The sequence below is a fragment of the Dendropsophus ebraccatus genome, chromosome 4 (assembly GCF_027789765.1).
Source record: "Dendropsophus ebraccatus isolate aDenEbr1 chromosome 4, aDenEbr1.pat, whole genome shotgun sequence".
In the NCBI taxonomy this organism is placed as follows: domain Eukaryota; kingdom Metazoa; phylum Chordata; class Amphibia; order Anura; family Hylidae; genus Dendropsophus; species Dendropsophus ebraccatus.
The window spans coordinates 165,123,833-165,140,562 of record NC_091457.1 but is presented as its reverse complement, the minus strand read 5'-3'; the positions used below and the strand labels follow the sequence as shown (position 1 = coordinate 165,140,562).

Genomic DNA, 16,730 nt, shown 5'->3' with positions numbered 1-16,730 from the left:
CCCTGCTGGACATACAGTAGCTGATAAGTACTGGAAGACAAGATTTTTTTTGTGTTTTTTTTTGTTTAAATAGAAGTAAATTACAAATCTCTGGCACCAGTTGATTGGAAAGAAAATAGTTGGTAATGCATTTCAGGTTGCTGTTGGCTGTACACTTAGCCTATCCCCACATACACAGGCACACCGTGGTCAGCCTAATGTGTAGAGGGAAGAAGAGAGAAGGTGAGTTCCCGTAGACAATAGATCGGTGGATTTGGCCTCAGTTCATCTGATGTTTGGCTTTAGAGGTGTTTTTTTTTTTACTTTAATCACTAATGTGATTTGACACAGAGTAGCTGAATGTTCTGCTCCATAACACGTCTCTCACCGCATGACGGAAAACGGTCATCACTGGCAGATGTTTCTCTAGATCAAGTAGAGAAAAATATGGAGTCAATTTAAAGGGGAAAAAATGTGAAAACACTTAAATTTGCATTTTTGAACCTGGGTTCACACTTGGGTGAAAGAGAGATCCATCGTTCCTTTTAATGTGCAGTATAATTTTTTTTTTTTTATGACTCCAGAATTTCTTCTATTTGATCTGGAGAAACATAATTCAATAAAAGGATTATCCAGGATTAAGAAAAACACAGCTATTTTCTTGCAAAAACAGCGCCACCCATGTCCTCAGGCTATGTGTGGTATTACTGCTCCATTGACTTAAATGGAACTGAGCTGCAAACTCAATGTAATACACTAGCAAGTAAACTGGTAAGAGATCATGGTTCCAGCAAGAAGTGACTGATTTCATGGTGAAAGCTCTGACCATATTACAGGGAGCGATAATCTGCTGGTTATCAGGCTGATTCGGCTGATTATCGATTCATTGATCGTTTCATCAGCTGATCGATTCTTTCGGCTCAGACCTTAAATCGTTGGCTGCCGACCGCGTCTACGTGTAATAGTGATGTGTGGCCGACGGATGCTGATAGACTAAACTGTTATACATTACCTCTCCATGCTCCCGACCTTCTCCTACCCTCTGCCTCAACTACTGGCACCATGGCTGCAGCTTCAGAGCAGCCTGTCTGAGCGGTGGTCCTGGCCAGTGATTGGCTGAGCCTTCTGTCAGCTCAGGGACCGACTTGAAGCTGCAGCAGTGGCGCCGGGAGTGAAAGCAGAGGGTAGGAGAAGGCCATGAGCGTAGAGAGGTAATGTATAACAGTTTAGGACAAGGGCTGCACGGACATGGCTAATGAGATATATATATATATATATATATATATATATATATATATATATATATATATATACACACAATGTATATACAGCCCTTGCTAAACGATCATTGAGCCGTATAGTAGTAGCGTTACAGCTTTCCCTTCTCATGTGACAGTTTTCAGGATCTCTATCCCCTTTATTGTTTACCTCAAGGGGGTCGGGTTCTGTCCTGGTCACTCATCGGACACCAAAGGATCAGCCCAGATCAGGATCACTGGATCCATATCAGACCTGTGTGTTATATTGAGCCTGTTGTCCATCACGTGACCAGGACATGATGAAGATGATGATCCCCTTGAAGTAAGCAATGGTTGGAATGACTACAAGCACTATGGCAGGCTGTGATATTGCAGTCAGTGTTAGGCCGTCCACCTGATGTCTGTGTGTAAATGGCCAGATAATCGCGGTGACAAGGTGACGGGATAAACCTCCAGCCGGAAGATGTTCTGTGCAGAGGTATTTGCAGATATTGTAATACACCGCTAAGCCTTGTGACATCTGTGCTCTTTCATTCAGTATAGTGTTCAGTGCGGATCCAGCATCCAGGAGGGGGGCAGTGTATGCTTCTATATACACAACATACATTGGATTTTATCACACAATGTCACTTAGGTCACATACGTTTTGCCCTTAAAGGGAATCTGTTAGCTGAAATTCACGTTCCAAACTGCTGATGCAGTTAGATGATGTTATTCCAAGGAGACACGTGTTACCTTTCATATAGCTAGCTGTACTTCCAGAACATAGAAAAACACTTTTATTCTGCAGTACAAAGAGTCAGAGACTCTCCCAAGCTCATATGCTGATGTCTCCTCTCCTCCCTGCTCGATTGGCACCTGGAGGCTGAATCCCAAGAAGGGTCAGATATGGGGGGGATGTTAGAGCTCGCTGCATGCTGGGAGGTCAGTAAAGACTCTTTGTACTGTGGGATAAAAGCATTTTTCTATGATCTGGAAGCAAATTTGGATATGTAAAAGGTAAGGTGTCTCCTAGATCTAACAGTCTCAGCAGTTTGGAAGTGATTTTCAGCTGACAGATCTCGAGGGGAGGAGTGAGCACTTACCTGGGGTTATAACAGCTGACAGCCGTATATAGAGCTCAGGGAGAGGAATGAGTACTTACCTGGGGTTATAACAGCTGACGGCCGTATATAGAGCTCAGGGAGAGGAGCGAGTATTTACCTGGGGTTATAACAGCTGACAGCCGTATATAGAGCTCCGGAGAGAAGTGAGCACTTACCTGGGGTTATAACAGCTGACTGCCGTATATAGAGCTCCGGAGAGAAGTGAGCACTTACCTGGGGTTATAACAGCTGACAGCCGTATATAGAGCTCAGGGAGAGGAGTGAGCACTTACCTGGGGTTATAACAGCTGACAGCCGTATATAGAGCTCAGGGAGAGGAGTGAGCACTTACCTGGGGTTATAACAGCTGACAGCCGTATATAGAGCTCAGGGAGAGGAGCGAGTATTTACCTGGGGTTATAACAGTTGACAGACGTATATAGAGCTCAGGAGAGGAGTGAGTACTTACCTGGGGTTATAACAGCTGACTGCCGTATATAGAGCTCAGGAGAGGAGTGAGCACTTACCTGGGGTTATAACAGCTGACAGCCGTATATAGAGCTCAGGGAGAGGAGCGAGTATTTACCTGGGGTTATAACAGCTGACAGCCGTATATAGAGCTCAGGGAGAGGAGCGAGTATTTACCTGGGGTTATAACAGTTGACAGACGTATATAGAGCTCAGGAGAGGAGTGAGCACTTACCTGGGGTTATAACAGCTGACAACCGTATATAGAGCTCAGGGAGAGGAGCGAGTATTTACCTGGGGTTATAACAGTTGACAGACGTATATAGAGCTCAGGAGAGGAGTGAGTACTTACCTGGGGTTATAACAGCTGACTGCCGTATATAGAGCTAAGGAGAGGAGCGAGTATTTACCTGGGGTTATAACAGCTGACAGCCGTATATAGAGCTCAGGGAGAGGAGCGAGTACTTACCTGGGGTTATAACAGCTGACAGCCGTATATAGAGCTCAGGGAGAGGAGCGAGTATTTACCTGGGGTTATAACAGCTGACGGCCGTATATAGAGCTAAGGAGAGGAGCGAGTACTTACCTGGGGTTATAACAGCTGACAGCCGTATATAGAGCTCAGGGAGAGGAATGAGTACTTACCTGGGGTTATAACAGCTGACAGCCGTATATAGAGCTCAGGACAGGAGTGAGTACTTACCTGGGGTTATAACAGCTGACTGCCGTATATAGAGCTCAGGAGAGGAGCGAGTACTTACCTGGGGTTATAACAGCCCTATGTAGAGATGTGCGGTGCCCGGAGCTCTGTGCACCTCACCAGCTGCTCCTCTCAGCTATGAGTGACAGCTCCAGTGTCCAATCTGGAGGCGGCTATATCAATCATTTAAAGGTAAGGAAGGCTGGAGATGTGCTCGGGGCAGAGAGGACTTTGAAGGATTCGCCTCCTATAGTGATACTAATACATTGCAGCCTGCGTGACCATAATACAAGGTATGTAATCCCTGTCCTTCCTTCGAGACAGGAAATGCCTGCTGAGCAGCTTATAAGTGATGGTCAGCTGATATATGAGCATTTCCTGTCTGAAAACCACTGCTATGGCAAACTACCCGAAATCGTTTGCCCAATTACACGGAACAATGATCGTTACTTATGATCGTTCTGGCGGTCGTTTTGTCTTCGCTATTGCGTACGTTTCAGCTATGACTTTTTAGTACACCGAACGATGTGCGAACAATCAAAAATAGGTCCGACTTTTATCAAACGACCAACGATTTCTCGTTGGTCATTTAATCGTTGTCTGCTATTACACGAAACGATTATTGTTTAAACACAAACGATCTAACGAATTTTCGCACGATAATCGTCCCGTGTAATACGGCCCTTAGGGACCTATTACACGGGACGATAATCGTGCGAAAAATTGTTAAATCGTTTGAATTTAAACCATAATCATTCTGTGTAATTGCAGACAACGATCGAAAAATCGTTTGTGTGTCGTTGATCGTTGATTTAGATCTGAACCTAAAATTGTTAATCGTTCGCTGTAATTCCACGTTTTTTCACTAATCTTTCAGCGTAATTGCACGTTGTTCATTGTTTTGCCAGGAGTAAACGATCACAGTAACTAACGACTATCGTTCTGTGTAATATGGTGAACGATTTCAGGTTAATGATAAACAATCTCATTTGCTATCGTTAGTCGTTAATCTGTAAGAATTGTTCCGTGTAATAGGACCCTTGGTCTTGAGCGTTTAAGCGGTCACATCTGTACCGATCGGTAAATCGAGTCGGGAGAAGAGCACACTGCAGCGCGTCCACTGCCCGCTCTGTGTGAGCATTATCAGTTGGGCTGCATAGACTTACATTATGAGCCTGAATGATCACATGACGCAGAGCCAGGAGAGGACTGGACGCGTTCTTCTTCTCCCGGCTCGTTCTCCCCATCGGTACAGGTCTGAACACTGAAACCCAGATAAATCAAAACGTGTCTCTATGATTCCTCGATGACATGTCAGAAGTTTTCTGTGATGACAGTGACACTTTAAATGAATCAGTGGCAGATTAGTTTTTTTTTTTGGTAAATTTCATGGATTTCTGAGTTCATTGTTGAGAATTAATATTTCCCTCTTTCTTACCTACAGTTGTAGAGAAGTCGGAGAGTCCCTCAGAACACACCTGCGCCCTCTGCGGAGGTTGGTTTGATACAAAGATTGGATTGTCGAATCACGTCCGGGGTCACCTGAAAAGACTGGGCAAAAATAAATGGGACGCGCACAAATCGCCGATCTGCGTCCTGAACGAAATGCTGCAAAACGAAGAGAAGTACGAGCAACTCCTGAAAGTCCTTAACAACAGGCGCACTGTTCACAGGCCTTACACCTCTCACAAAACTTCCAATAATGACTCTTCAAAGTCCAATGCTGTACACCACGAAGCACACCGCAATGGCCTAAAAACTGATGGTGTAGCCGCGCAGCTGGAGGACGGCATCCACCTGAGCGAATACGAGGAGGCGAGCGGACACAGGGAGAAGGACAAACCTCTCTCCTTAATCGAACTACTAAAACTGAAAAAATCAGGGGAAGAGAAGAACATGGAGTATTCTCAAAAGGGCAATCAGACGGCGAGAAAGAGGTTCATCCAGAAATGCCTTCACCCCCTCAATGAAGACTGTTCTCTGATGTGCAGCTCCCATAGAGGCATGGACTTCGCTTTACAGTCGGGTAAGATGGGAGATCTGGTGTATGTATGTATGTGTGTGTGTGTATATATATATATATATATATATATATATATATATATATATATATATATATATATATATATATATTTAATATATTTATTTATTTATTATATATATATATATATATATATATATATATATATATATATATATATATATATATATATATTTAATATATTTATTTATTTATTATATATATATATATATATATATATATATATATATATATTTAATATATTTATTTATTATATATATATATATATATATATATATATATATTTATATATTTATTATATATATATATTTATTTATTATATATATATATATATATATATTTATATATTTATTATATATATATATATATATATATATATATATATATATATATATTTATTTATATTTATTATATATATATATATTTATATATATATATATATATATATAATGTATATGGAGTATTCACATCTGGTACACTTACAGCATATCCGCAGAGAGATGGGACCCGCACCCATCTTCAGATTGAGGGCTCCACGGCCTCCTCCGGCATGCTTATTATTGTTGGAGATGGTTGGGAAGCCAAAAAGAGCCGAATCTGTCAAGTTACGCAATTTGGGTAACTCACATTGCCTCTAACTCATTAAGGACCCGTGCTGTACGGGTCCGTCATGGAATCCTGTCACTTAAGGACCCATGCCAGACATGTACGCCATGGAGTCCGGCAGTGCTTTGAAGTGAACTCAGGAGCTGAACTCACTTCAGAGCAAGTGGGGACCGGCTGCTATAACGGCCAGGTCCTCACTGTTAATGACGGGCCGCCGCATCGAGCCGCGGCCCGCCATTAACCCCTGCAGTGCCGCAATCACATCAGTGGCAGGAGCTGTGCAGGGTTTCCGATCGTTCTATCTGACAGCCGGAGGTCTCTTACCTTCCTCCCGGCAGTCAGATTGGCAATCCATGTACAGGCAGGCTCTATGCAATGATCGCAGATAACACCGATCCCTGCTATGCTATGGCATTCCAATGATCAGTGTATGTAATGTAATGTAAAAATGTTAAAAGTCCCCTGAGGGGACATAAAAAGTGTAAAAAAAAAAAAAAAAAAATTGAAACGTTTAAAAAAAATGCCCCATAGCCCCTCCCCCAATAAAAGTTTAAAGGGGTAGTCCACCCAAAAAAAATTTCTTTCAAATCAACTGCTGCCATGAAGTGACAGAGATTTGTAATTTACTTCTATTAAAAAATCTCAAGCCTTCCAGTACTTATTAGCTGCTGTATGCCCAACAGGAAGTTGTATTATTTCCAGTCTGGAGAGCAGGAGGGGTTTTCTATGGGGATTTGCTCCTGCTTTGGACAGTTCCTGACATGGACAGAGGAGGCAACAGAGAGCACTGGGTCAGACAGGAAAGAAAACACCACTTCCTGCTGGACATACAGCAGCTAATAAGTACTGGAAGACTTAAGATTTTTTAATAGAAGTGAATTACAAATCTCTGGCACTTTATGGCACCAGTTGATTTGAAAGAAATTTTTTTTGGGTGGACTACCCCTTTAAATCGCCCCCCTTTCCCATTTTATAAATAAAACACATAAAAATAAATAAACATATACCGTAGTGTGCGTAATCGTCCGATCTAATAAAATAAATCAATATTTTTCCCGCTGTTCCCGGTGATGAGCGTAAACAAAAAACTGTAAAAAAAAAAAAAAAAGCCATGATTGATTTTTACATTTTATTTAAAATTGATCAATACATCTTATCTACACAAATATGGTGTTAATAAAAACTAGAGATCATGGCACAAAAAATTACGCCCCATACAACCCCGTAGGTGAAAAAATAAAAGCGCTATAAGAGTCGCAATACGCCCACTTTAATATGCCTATTTGCAAAAAAAAAAAGTTTTACTGTTAATAAAAATAGTACAACGTTAAAAAAACCTAGTAACCATGCATATCTCTGTGTTCAGACTGACCTATAGAATAAATACAAAATGTCAGTTTTACTGTAAAGTGCATAATGTAAACATGGATCCCCCCCCCCCCCAAAAAAAATAAAAATTTGCGGAATCGCATTTTTTGACCCAAATACACCCCATAAATGATATATTGGGGGTTCCGTCATTCGTTTTATGGCAGATTGAAAGATGCAATTACGAAGTACATCTGTTCCTGAAAAAAAAACAAGCCCCCACATGGCCCTGTAGGTGGAGAAATAAGAGTTATGGGTCTTAGAATGCGAGGACGAAAAAACAAAAACGCAAAAGTGACAATTCTCACGATCCTTAAGGTCATTTCAGGCCCGGTCGTTCAGGGGTTAATTGGAAACAGCGTAGCCTATGAGCTTCACTTCTTACATATTTCCTGGAGTTTTGCAGACAGCATAGCCAGCGAGGGAAAGTCAGTGGAAATTATACACATTGTATAAGTAGCTGGATTTAGCTGTTTTTGGTTGAACAGACTGGAGGGGGGGGTCCAATGAACCCCTGATCTGAAGATAGAGAGCATTGTTGATGGTCTCTGGGACCTGTACCAAATTGCGGCCATAGGGCCAACCTGATCGCCCCATGAATCCCTGGCAAACACCTGGAGAAAGTGTCAGCCATGGGGGCAGAGGATGAATGTAGTGAGGGGCTCTATTCACGTGTGCAAACTACATAACATTGGTGATATAGCAGTATTCTGATGCTTGCTATGGTGTGTGCAACTCAACATGACATATAACATTCTGTGCAGAACACTGGGACAGTTATACCAGTCTCTGTTCACAACTCTGAACTTAGGTGTTCGTGGCGGCAAATCATATAAGTAACTCGCCTATGTGATACATGAACAGTAGGAGCCTCTGATGCAGATCCCCTTTAACAGCCATGTACGTAAGAGGACCTGTGCATGGTAGTTGTCTTCATAGGGCGACACCTTTTAAAGGGAACCACACGCTGGACGTGCAGTCCGTGTTATAGAGAAGGAGCTGAGCAGATATATCTACAGTTACAACTTATAATTTTATCAATTTGAATTGCTGCTTATTTTGTGTTTAGGAGTCCAGTGGGTGGTTCTATCTGGTATTGGAGGAAAGCTCATGAAATAGGACCACCCACTGGACTCAAGCCCAGCATGACTAGAGATTTAGATTTTGCAAGCTATATTAGGCCAGGGTCAAAGGATCAGTGGGTGGTCCAAATCTGTAGTATCTGTGTACATTACTGCAAGGGAGACTGAGTAGGCCCACCCACTGGACCCTAAGCCAGTTTTATTCTGGACTTCTACATAATTTATCAAGACAAAAAGTCAGCTTATTCTGATTTTAGTTGTGTGAGAAACTCATTAATGGACTTCTCTGCTTATTCTGGGCCTAGAGGTCCAGTGGGCGTTCCTGCTCGGTGATTGACAACCATCCTTGTATAAAAGTGATGATACTTCTGCTTAGGACCGCCCACTAGACTCCTGAGCCAAGATTAAGCAAAGTTTTGGATCTGTAAATTACAAGGATTTGTATAGGAATCTTTTTCATAGTTTGCACTTTTTGTCTCTCGGTAGTTTTGTTGATCATTTGCTTAGCACAAACATTTTTGCAAGAAACTTCAAATCATTAACTTTCATTATTGGTTTCGCATCCGGAGTAATGAAGATAAAAGGCTCAGAATAAAATGTTTTGTCTCACAGCTGTTTGCTGGCGTGTTATACCACCTTCTCTCCCATCTTCATCAGCTCCTCATTTACTGCTGCGCCTTTTTACAGTCTTGTGGGTAAAACACTTTAATTACCACTTTGTCAACCAGACTTTTAATTCTCTTCCCGAACATGAGGACGCCTGAGCGCTGGATGCGGCAGGATCACGTTCCTTAGAAAGCCAATGGCTGCTGTAGTCGCTCCTTTAGAGGTTTAAGGCGTAAGTTAGTACATATCAACAGTACAAGCCATTTTAAGAAACTCTGTAATAGGTTTCATTTCGGTACCCAAAGCTGTTTAGCCGCCCCCACCTCTTATCTGCTCATTATCAGGCCAAAGCCGTCCTCATTACAGAGAACAAAGTGAAGACTGGTTTGCTGAGTCCATTATAACCTATAGAGGGGGCGGGGCTGAGGGGGATGAAGGAGCAGGCAGAGGAGACAAACAGCTGTACAGTTTGGAGACTGTAAATCACTGGATTTACAGGTCAGAAAGGTCAGTGCAGGTCTGGGATATTGGTGAGAGCCTTTTCTCCTCTCTGTGCTCACTCACCCCCTCAGCCCCTCCCCTCTCCATAGACCATAATAGACACAATAATCCTGCTTCATCTAAAAGTGAGGGGGGGAGGTAGGAAAACAGCTTTTTGAGTACAGAAGGAAACTCTTTTGCTTAATAAAACCTATTACAGAGTTTCTTAAAATCGCGTGTACTATTGATAATTAATTTCTGAAAAGTGACCTTTACATGACAGTTACACTTTAAGGCTAGGTTCACACAGGCTTATTTCATACCAACGGCCGTTGTTGTTTCAGAAATAACGGCCCTTGTTTTTACATAGTGGCACCCTAGCCTAAAGATGGCGATGTAGCGCTTACTTTGTAATGGATTTTATTTTTGGGATGAGATCTGGAGTTTTTACGTTGTTTTTCCTTGCCAGGTATGTCGGCGAAGCACAAGACTTGTGTGAATTGCAATACGACCTTTACAAGTGGTGTTAGCCTATCTAACCATATGAGGGCTTATTCGCGGAAGAAGTGTGCTGGACTTCTGACTGGATCAGGTACTCCTTCAAGATCCCCCCCCCCCCCTTCTTACCATACTTTACAACCATTTCTTTTTTCACCTTGCTATTATTAGAGATTACAGGGGTTTTCGGGGCAAAGTAATTTTTTGGGGTTGTGCCCGGAGAACACAGGCCCATTCAGCCAATCTGTGGCTGGTAGAGATGAGTACAACTCGAGCATCCCCCTGGCCGTTGGGGCCTGAGCGGGCAGCATTTGGTTAGCAGTGGCTGCAGAAGTCTGAGGCTGCCCAGAAAACAAAGAAACAATAGGCCATACATAGGCTGTATCCATGTTTTCCTGGACTCCCTAACGCTGCATCAAACTTCTTTGGCCACTGGTATTCAAATGCTGCAGTGTCTGGTTTGTATGGACAGAAGCACGCTTGAGTTGTGCTTGTGCACTCTCTAGTGGCTGCTAAGTGAAGTCCCGCCTCAGTCACTGAATGGCTGATCGGGCATATGACAGTACATCCCCATACCCGACACCAGTGGGGAGCGAGGGGGCAGTGAGTGTGTTGTAGAATCTGCAGGAAAAGCTGAGATCGATGGATAGTTCTGGGGTAACTTGTCATTTATTCATGTAAAGGCCTCATTACACGGAGCGATAATCGGCCATATCAAGCCGATTCATCCAATTATTGCTCTGTGTAATAGAGACAATGATCATCGGCTGATCAGGTCTTTTGGTTCTTTGCCTAAGGGCCAAGGGCTGCACAAACATCGCTAACATAGATAAATAGATAGGAGATAGCCCCTTGCTGATTTTTGAGCTGTGGAATAGTAAACTAAAGCCGATCTAGCCGTAAACTGGCCGTCTAATAGGACCGTAACACCCTTTATACCGGGCGATGGAGAGGAGCAAATGAGCACTGTCAGCCCTATTACACGTGTCGGCAGCTAGCAGGTAAGTGCAGGGGGGCTGCCCGGGTGATCGCTAGATAGTCTGGGCAGCTCATAGAAGATAGCATCGGTCTGCAGCATATGGCCGCTATCTTAGTCATTTGTCTTTCAACATGTTGAAAGACAACGATCAGCCGACATCGGCTTGTCTTCTATTACACCAGTCGATTATTGGCCGTAACGGCCAATAATCGCTTAATTTAATGAGGCCTTAAGTCTCCTCTTATTTTGGTTATAGTTATGTGAGCAGTCCTGCTCTTATTAGAGTATTATTATTATTTTTTAACCCTGAACTATTGTAGTAATAAGTGGAGAGATGAGTGACTTGCTCCTGTATGTAGTGCGTGTTGATGTTGTTAGTACAAGCAGTTTGGTGATCTAACATCTGTTTGTATAAATATTAGATTGCAAGCAAAAGAAGTCAAGATCCAGATCCGGGAGTAAGAAGAAGGTGTTGCCGCTGCCGCACAGCGCTGAGGAGGTTTATATCCTGAGATGCAGGTAAGTGGGTAGTTTTTATCTTTATAGATAATGTGAATTTAGTTCAGATAAAAACAAAATCTACAACAAATCAGTCACTTACTGTATATACAGTCTGGGAAATCCTGCTGCCACATTTACACGTCAGGAATAAGTGATCCTGGTGACATTTGGTTACATGTGCTTCCAAGTGTATGAAGCCAGAACAGAGGCCGTCCTCTCTACAACCTACTATGTTCATCTATGCATTATTTGCCTCAACATAGGTGTCTTATTTGGTCTTATAACGTTCACGTTCTAATTGTACAAATTCGCTAACTTGATATAAAATCCCAAACTATCAGGTGGGAAATAAAGGTTTCTGTAATGTTTCACTGGCAGAATGTGAGCCATACGCTGTGGAAGCATGGCCTAAGGGTCACAGCTATGTGGCCGTGCCCTAAAGTTTTGCTTTAGGCCCCGTTCCCACTGAGCAAAGGTAGCGGAATTCCGCGACGGAATTGTCCGCCGCGGAATGCCGTTAGCCGCTCATAATTGAATGCCGTTAGCCGCTCATAATTGAATCTATGGGAGGTGCGCGCTCCTGCTCTATACGCGCTGAAGAATGAACATGTTCATTCTTCAGCGCGGACAGGGCAGGAGCGCTCGCCTCCCATAGACTCCTATTATGAGCGGGAGGCTAACTGCATTCCGCGGTGGACAATTCCGTCGCGGAATTCCGCTACCTTTGCTCAGTGGGAACGGGGCCTTAGTCTGTATTTTGACATGTCAGAGCAGTGTTCACATCTGTGTCAGGGATTTCCATTGCTCCATCTTATGGTGGTTCAACCCGATACCAGGCACCAACATTGCCCAGTGGTATCTATTAAAGGGTTTGTTCACCAAAAATGTTTTTCCTTTTAAATCAACTGGTGCCATAGATTTGTATATTTACATATATTAAAAAAAATAATCTACAGCCTTCCAGTACTTATCAGCTGCTGTATGTCCTGCAGGAAGTGGTGTATTCTCTCCAGTCTGACACAGTGGTCTCTGCTGCCACCTCTGTCCATGTCAGGAACTGTCCAGAGCAGGAGAGGTTTCTATGGGGATTTGCTGCTGCTCTGGACAGTTCCTGACATGGACAGAGGTGGCAGCAGAGAGCACCGTGTCAGACTGGAGAGAATATACCACTTCCTGCAGGGCATACAGCAGCTAAGTGCTGGAAGACTGGAGATTTTTAAATAGAAGTAAATTAGAGATCTCTGGCACTTTCTGGCTCCAGTTGATTTCAAAGAAAAACATTTTTTATTAACTACTCCTTTAATACGTTTGTTATTTTCCATCATGGTGTCCAGCATATTACCAGACAGAAGATCTGTATGCGTCACTGTTTATTCGGCATCTTACTGCAGTGAAGGTTTGTAATGGAGCCCCCGATGCAGATGTGAACACGGCCTTATGGAACGGTAACCGATTGTACTAAGACAATGCTGTGGAACTTTGACCGTGCCGCCTTCGGAGAAGGTCAGAGCGTCCTGGAGCCCAAGGATAAACTCATTCCTTCCAGTGATGGGCCAGGTCCCCCGGTCAGACCCTCACTCATTGGACATTGATGGAATATCATTTTCAGAGCAGTTTAATATTTTTTAGTCACTATTTTTTATTCAAATTTCCCTTTAAACAGGTTTTGTGGGCTTGTCTTTCGGGGGCCTTTATCTGTACAAGAAGATTGGATAAAGCACTTGCAACGTCACATCGTCAATGCAAACATCCCACGGACAGGAGCAGGCATGGTGGAAGTGGAGCCTTTACTAAAGAAGACCCCCTCCATCTCCGAGGCAAACTTCTCCTTAATAATGACCGAAGCGGCTTCATAAGAGCAGATGCCAGACGTTAAACACACACGGCCGTCTGCTTGTACATTGGACTATTTTTTTTCTTTTATGTTTTTCACATTTTTCCTCCCCCCCCCCCTTCCTTTTCTCCTTTTTAAAGACCACATTGCTATACCTGTTTATAGTACAAAGGACAAAACCAATACTGATGTGCCGTAACGTTAGAGCGAACTCCTGCAGACGTCGCCACCCTCACAGAAGCCGACCCAATCCTCGCGTATATGCCTCCCCCTCATTAGATGAGATTACAAAAAGTCCATAATCACACAGAAAAATCCCCATCGATGATAAGAAATATATTTATACGGTGCATTTTCTACAAGATCCAAGGACAATTTCCTGAAATCGCGTCGCTTAAATTTCCGGGGCATTAAGTATTAACCAGGAGCTGCGGAGTTCTGAAGACTGTTCACACAGGGCAATCGGTGCGTTTCTGTACAGACTGTATGTGTGTGTTTTTTTTGTTTTGTTTCGTTTTTATTACACGAAGCTTTTGTACTAAAAAAAAACAAAAAACCAACAAAGTGGAGGGCGGATTGTTTTACTGATATTTCTGAACAGTGTAAATAGGACTGGAAATTATTTGTTGTAAGGAAAAAAAAAACAAAACCTCTTATTTCAGTTGCGTTTCTCACTAACCGGTGCGTCCATGCTACCTCCTACTTTGTCAACAAAGATGTATTTACCCGACGACATTTCTTTTAACGTAGGATTTCAGTATATTACGTTGTTTTTTTTAATCTAGCGGATAAGTCACCTCTTCATTTCTCTTTTTAATGTTCTCTTAAAGTCGTGTTTTTTTTTCTCTCCTCCCTAGTATTTTATTAAACCCGTTTCTGTACAAGTAGCTTTCTCAACACACTGTTTCTAAAATTTTAATTTTTTTTTCCTTCTCAGTTTCGCTCCACACTCGAGCATTTTTAGCAGACGTTTAATATTTCAACATATGAGAATGTTTACAATTTGAAATTTTAGACTTCGTTTTGGATGTGATTGTGTATGAAACCGTGTAACACTATGCTCGTGCTAAGGGCCTACTTACAGAAATATTGAAATAAATGTGTTGTGAGGATGGAATTTTGTCATTCAAATGCCTTCATGCTTAAGAAACTAGGTCACCGGGAGAAGGTAGGTTCAGCATCTGTTCTGTAAATGGTTCTTTATCTGTCTCGTATTGTACTGCGATGACCTGACGTGTCACGCTGCTCTGCAAGTCGCATCCATTTTCACCTTCATTTAACAGTAGTGTTGAGCAAATTCGAGGAAATGTGGCTGAACCCGAAGGCTCGGCTCTTTGTTGCTTTAGTCTGCAAATTAGTGCGGCTATTAAACGGGATTAACCAGAAATGGAAAAAGCAATGCTACTTACAAATAACAGCGCTACCCCTGTCCTCAGGTTGTGTGTGGTATTGCAATTCAGCTCTTTACTTCACTGAAACAGGTCTGCGAAAACCCAAACTGAGGACCATGGTTTCTGGGAAAAGGGATGACCCCTTTAGGCTAGGTTCTAACACTGTAATTAATTTGGACGACTGTAATAGTCATTGAACACACCGGCCGTAGGTCTCCAAATTCATTGATTTTAATAGAACAATGTGCATACGAAATAACGATCATTTCTATTTTCTACGGCCGTTCATGAACAACGGCCATAAAAAAATAGACTGTTCAAGGATTGACCGCCCTAGATCTCCTAGGACTGTATCCACCTTTTCAAGGCACTCGGACGCTCCAGCACTAATACGTGCAAACGAAAGCACTCAAAGGCCAAACCGTCGGCTTCAGATGTCGGCGCATTTACTAGAAAGTTCGCTCAGCGCTGTTTGGACCCGTTTACACTGAGCAAAACAGGCACAAATTCTGAGCGCAATGCGCACCACGGAGTCCTGTCTGCCTCACTGTGTCAATGTGATCTCTCGCTCTCCGCTGCTTTTCGCTCAAAGAATTGCCATGTCCATTCTTTGAGCGGACAGCAGAGGCGTGCAAGATTGCAAGATATCACATTGAGACAGTGAAGCAGACAGGATTCCGTGGTGCGGGTTCTGCTCGTTATTTCAGTCTGTTTTGCTCAGTGTGAATGGGCCCTTAAACAATAGATTTTTACCTACGCTTTTGATTCTTGTGAACTTCAGTATTTATATCACTGATCAGCACTGTGGCCAATTTTGCAGACATTGTATTTGCTAAAATAGAACATTTTGTTTGGCTCTAATTTATACGTTTTTGACCGTTTCCCTTCTGCAGTTTATTTTTCTTAGCCAGGGCCTACACGGTGGCTTTGGCCATGATACAGGAGGCTCAGCCAAACATCGCCATCTCATGCTACTGGGTCAGGCTGCAATGCAGCTAATGTAAGAGATTGGAGTCACGTCACAATCCAGGTTGGATTTCTGGTCATGGTGCAACCCCCATTCATGTACATCAGTTATAGTGCAACACTAACACCTGGACAATCAAAGCTTTATAAAGATGTCCGCTGCAAACCGGCCATGGCCACATCCAGCAGCTTGCATTGTGTTGTGTAAGACGTACAAGGAAGCGCCCATAGCATTTAAAATGGTTGTAATTAGAAAACAGTTCTAACCTGTCACACAAGTGTACAGATTGAGACCGAGCGCTACTGTGCGCTCCTCACCATGCTCTGGGTCTGTATGAGAGAGAAATCTCCATAGACTTACATTATGTGGCTGTCCAGGTAATGTGACACAGAGCCGGGAGAGAATGTGATTCTCCTGATCGGTCTGAATACTCAAGACTTCAGCCAATCAAATAAAAAAAACAATAACTATTTACCAAGTTTGTACAGTGAGATATAATAATTTTTGAAGTTTAATGTAGCTGTCCTACAGAAAAGCATACTTGTATTCTGTCAGGGTCCTTCTGCACTTTGTTTTCCCCTCCACTTTTTCAGTATGTAACAGGGTAACTGGTTTGCTGCAGAGATACCTTAGACTGAGACCCAGGGATGTATGGAGGCCTGGGAAAGATCGACAACTTAAAGGGAAGAAAGTGAATACAGTTACCAGAAAAAGTAAGTGAACAATTTTGGAATTACCTTGACTTCTGAAATAATTATATAATTATTATATATATATATATTATTATAAATTGTTTGTGTTCTTGTAGTCACATATAGACCAACACAAGGTAAATAAAGGTGTAACTAGAGATGAGTGAATTTACAATAACAGAGCGAAGCGCTTT

At 42.6% G+C, this 16,730-nt stretch overlaps 1 protein-coding gene across 3 annotated transcripts in view; it reads left to right on the top strand.

The window, feature by feature from the left end:
* The window catches only part of ZNF644 (zinc finger protein 644), a 59,846-nt gene extending 45,243 nt beyond the window's left edge, over nucleotides 1–14,603 (top strand). For all 3 annotated transcript variants that reach the window (XM_069967649.1, XM_069967651.1, XM_069967650.1), the window contains exons 4-7: nucleotides 4,936–5,517; nucleotides 10,144–10,266; nucleotides 11,574–11,670; nucleotides 13,316–14,603. In XM_069967649.1, the coding sequence (XP_069823750.1) occupies nucleotides 4,936–5,517; nucleotides 10,144–10,266; nucleotides 11,574–11,670; nucleotides 13,316–13,508 (995 nt within the window). In that variant the 3' untranslated portion in view covers nucleotides 13,509–14,603. The remainder of the gene's footprint in view (nucleotides 1–4,935; nucleotides 5,518–10,143; nucleotides 10,267–11,573; nucleotides 11,671–13,315) is intronic.
* Nucleotides 14,604–16,730: the final 2,127 nt, after the last annotated feature.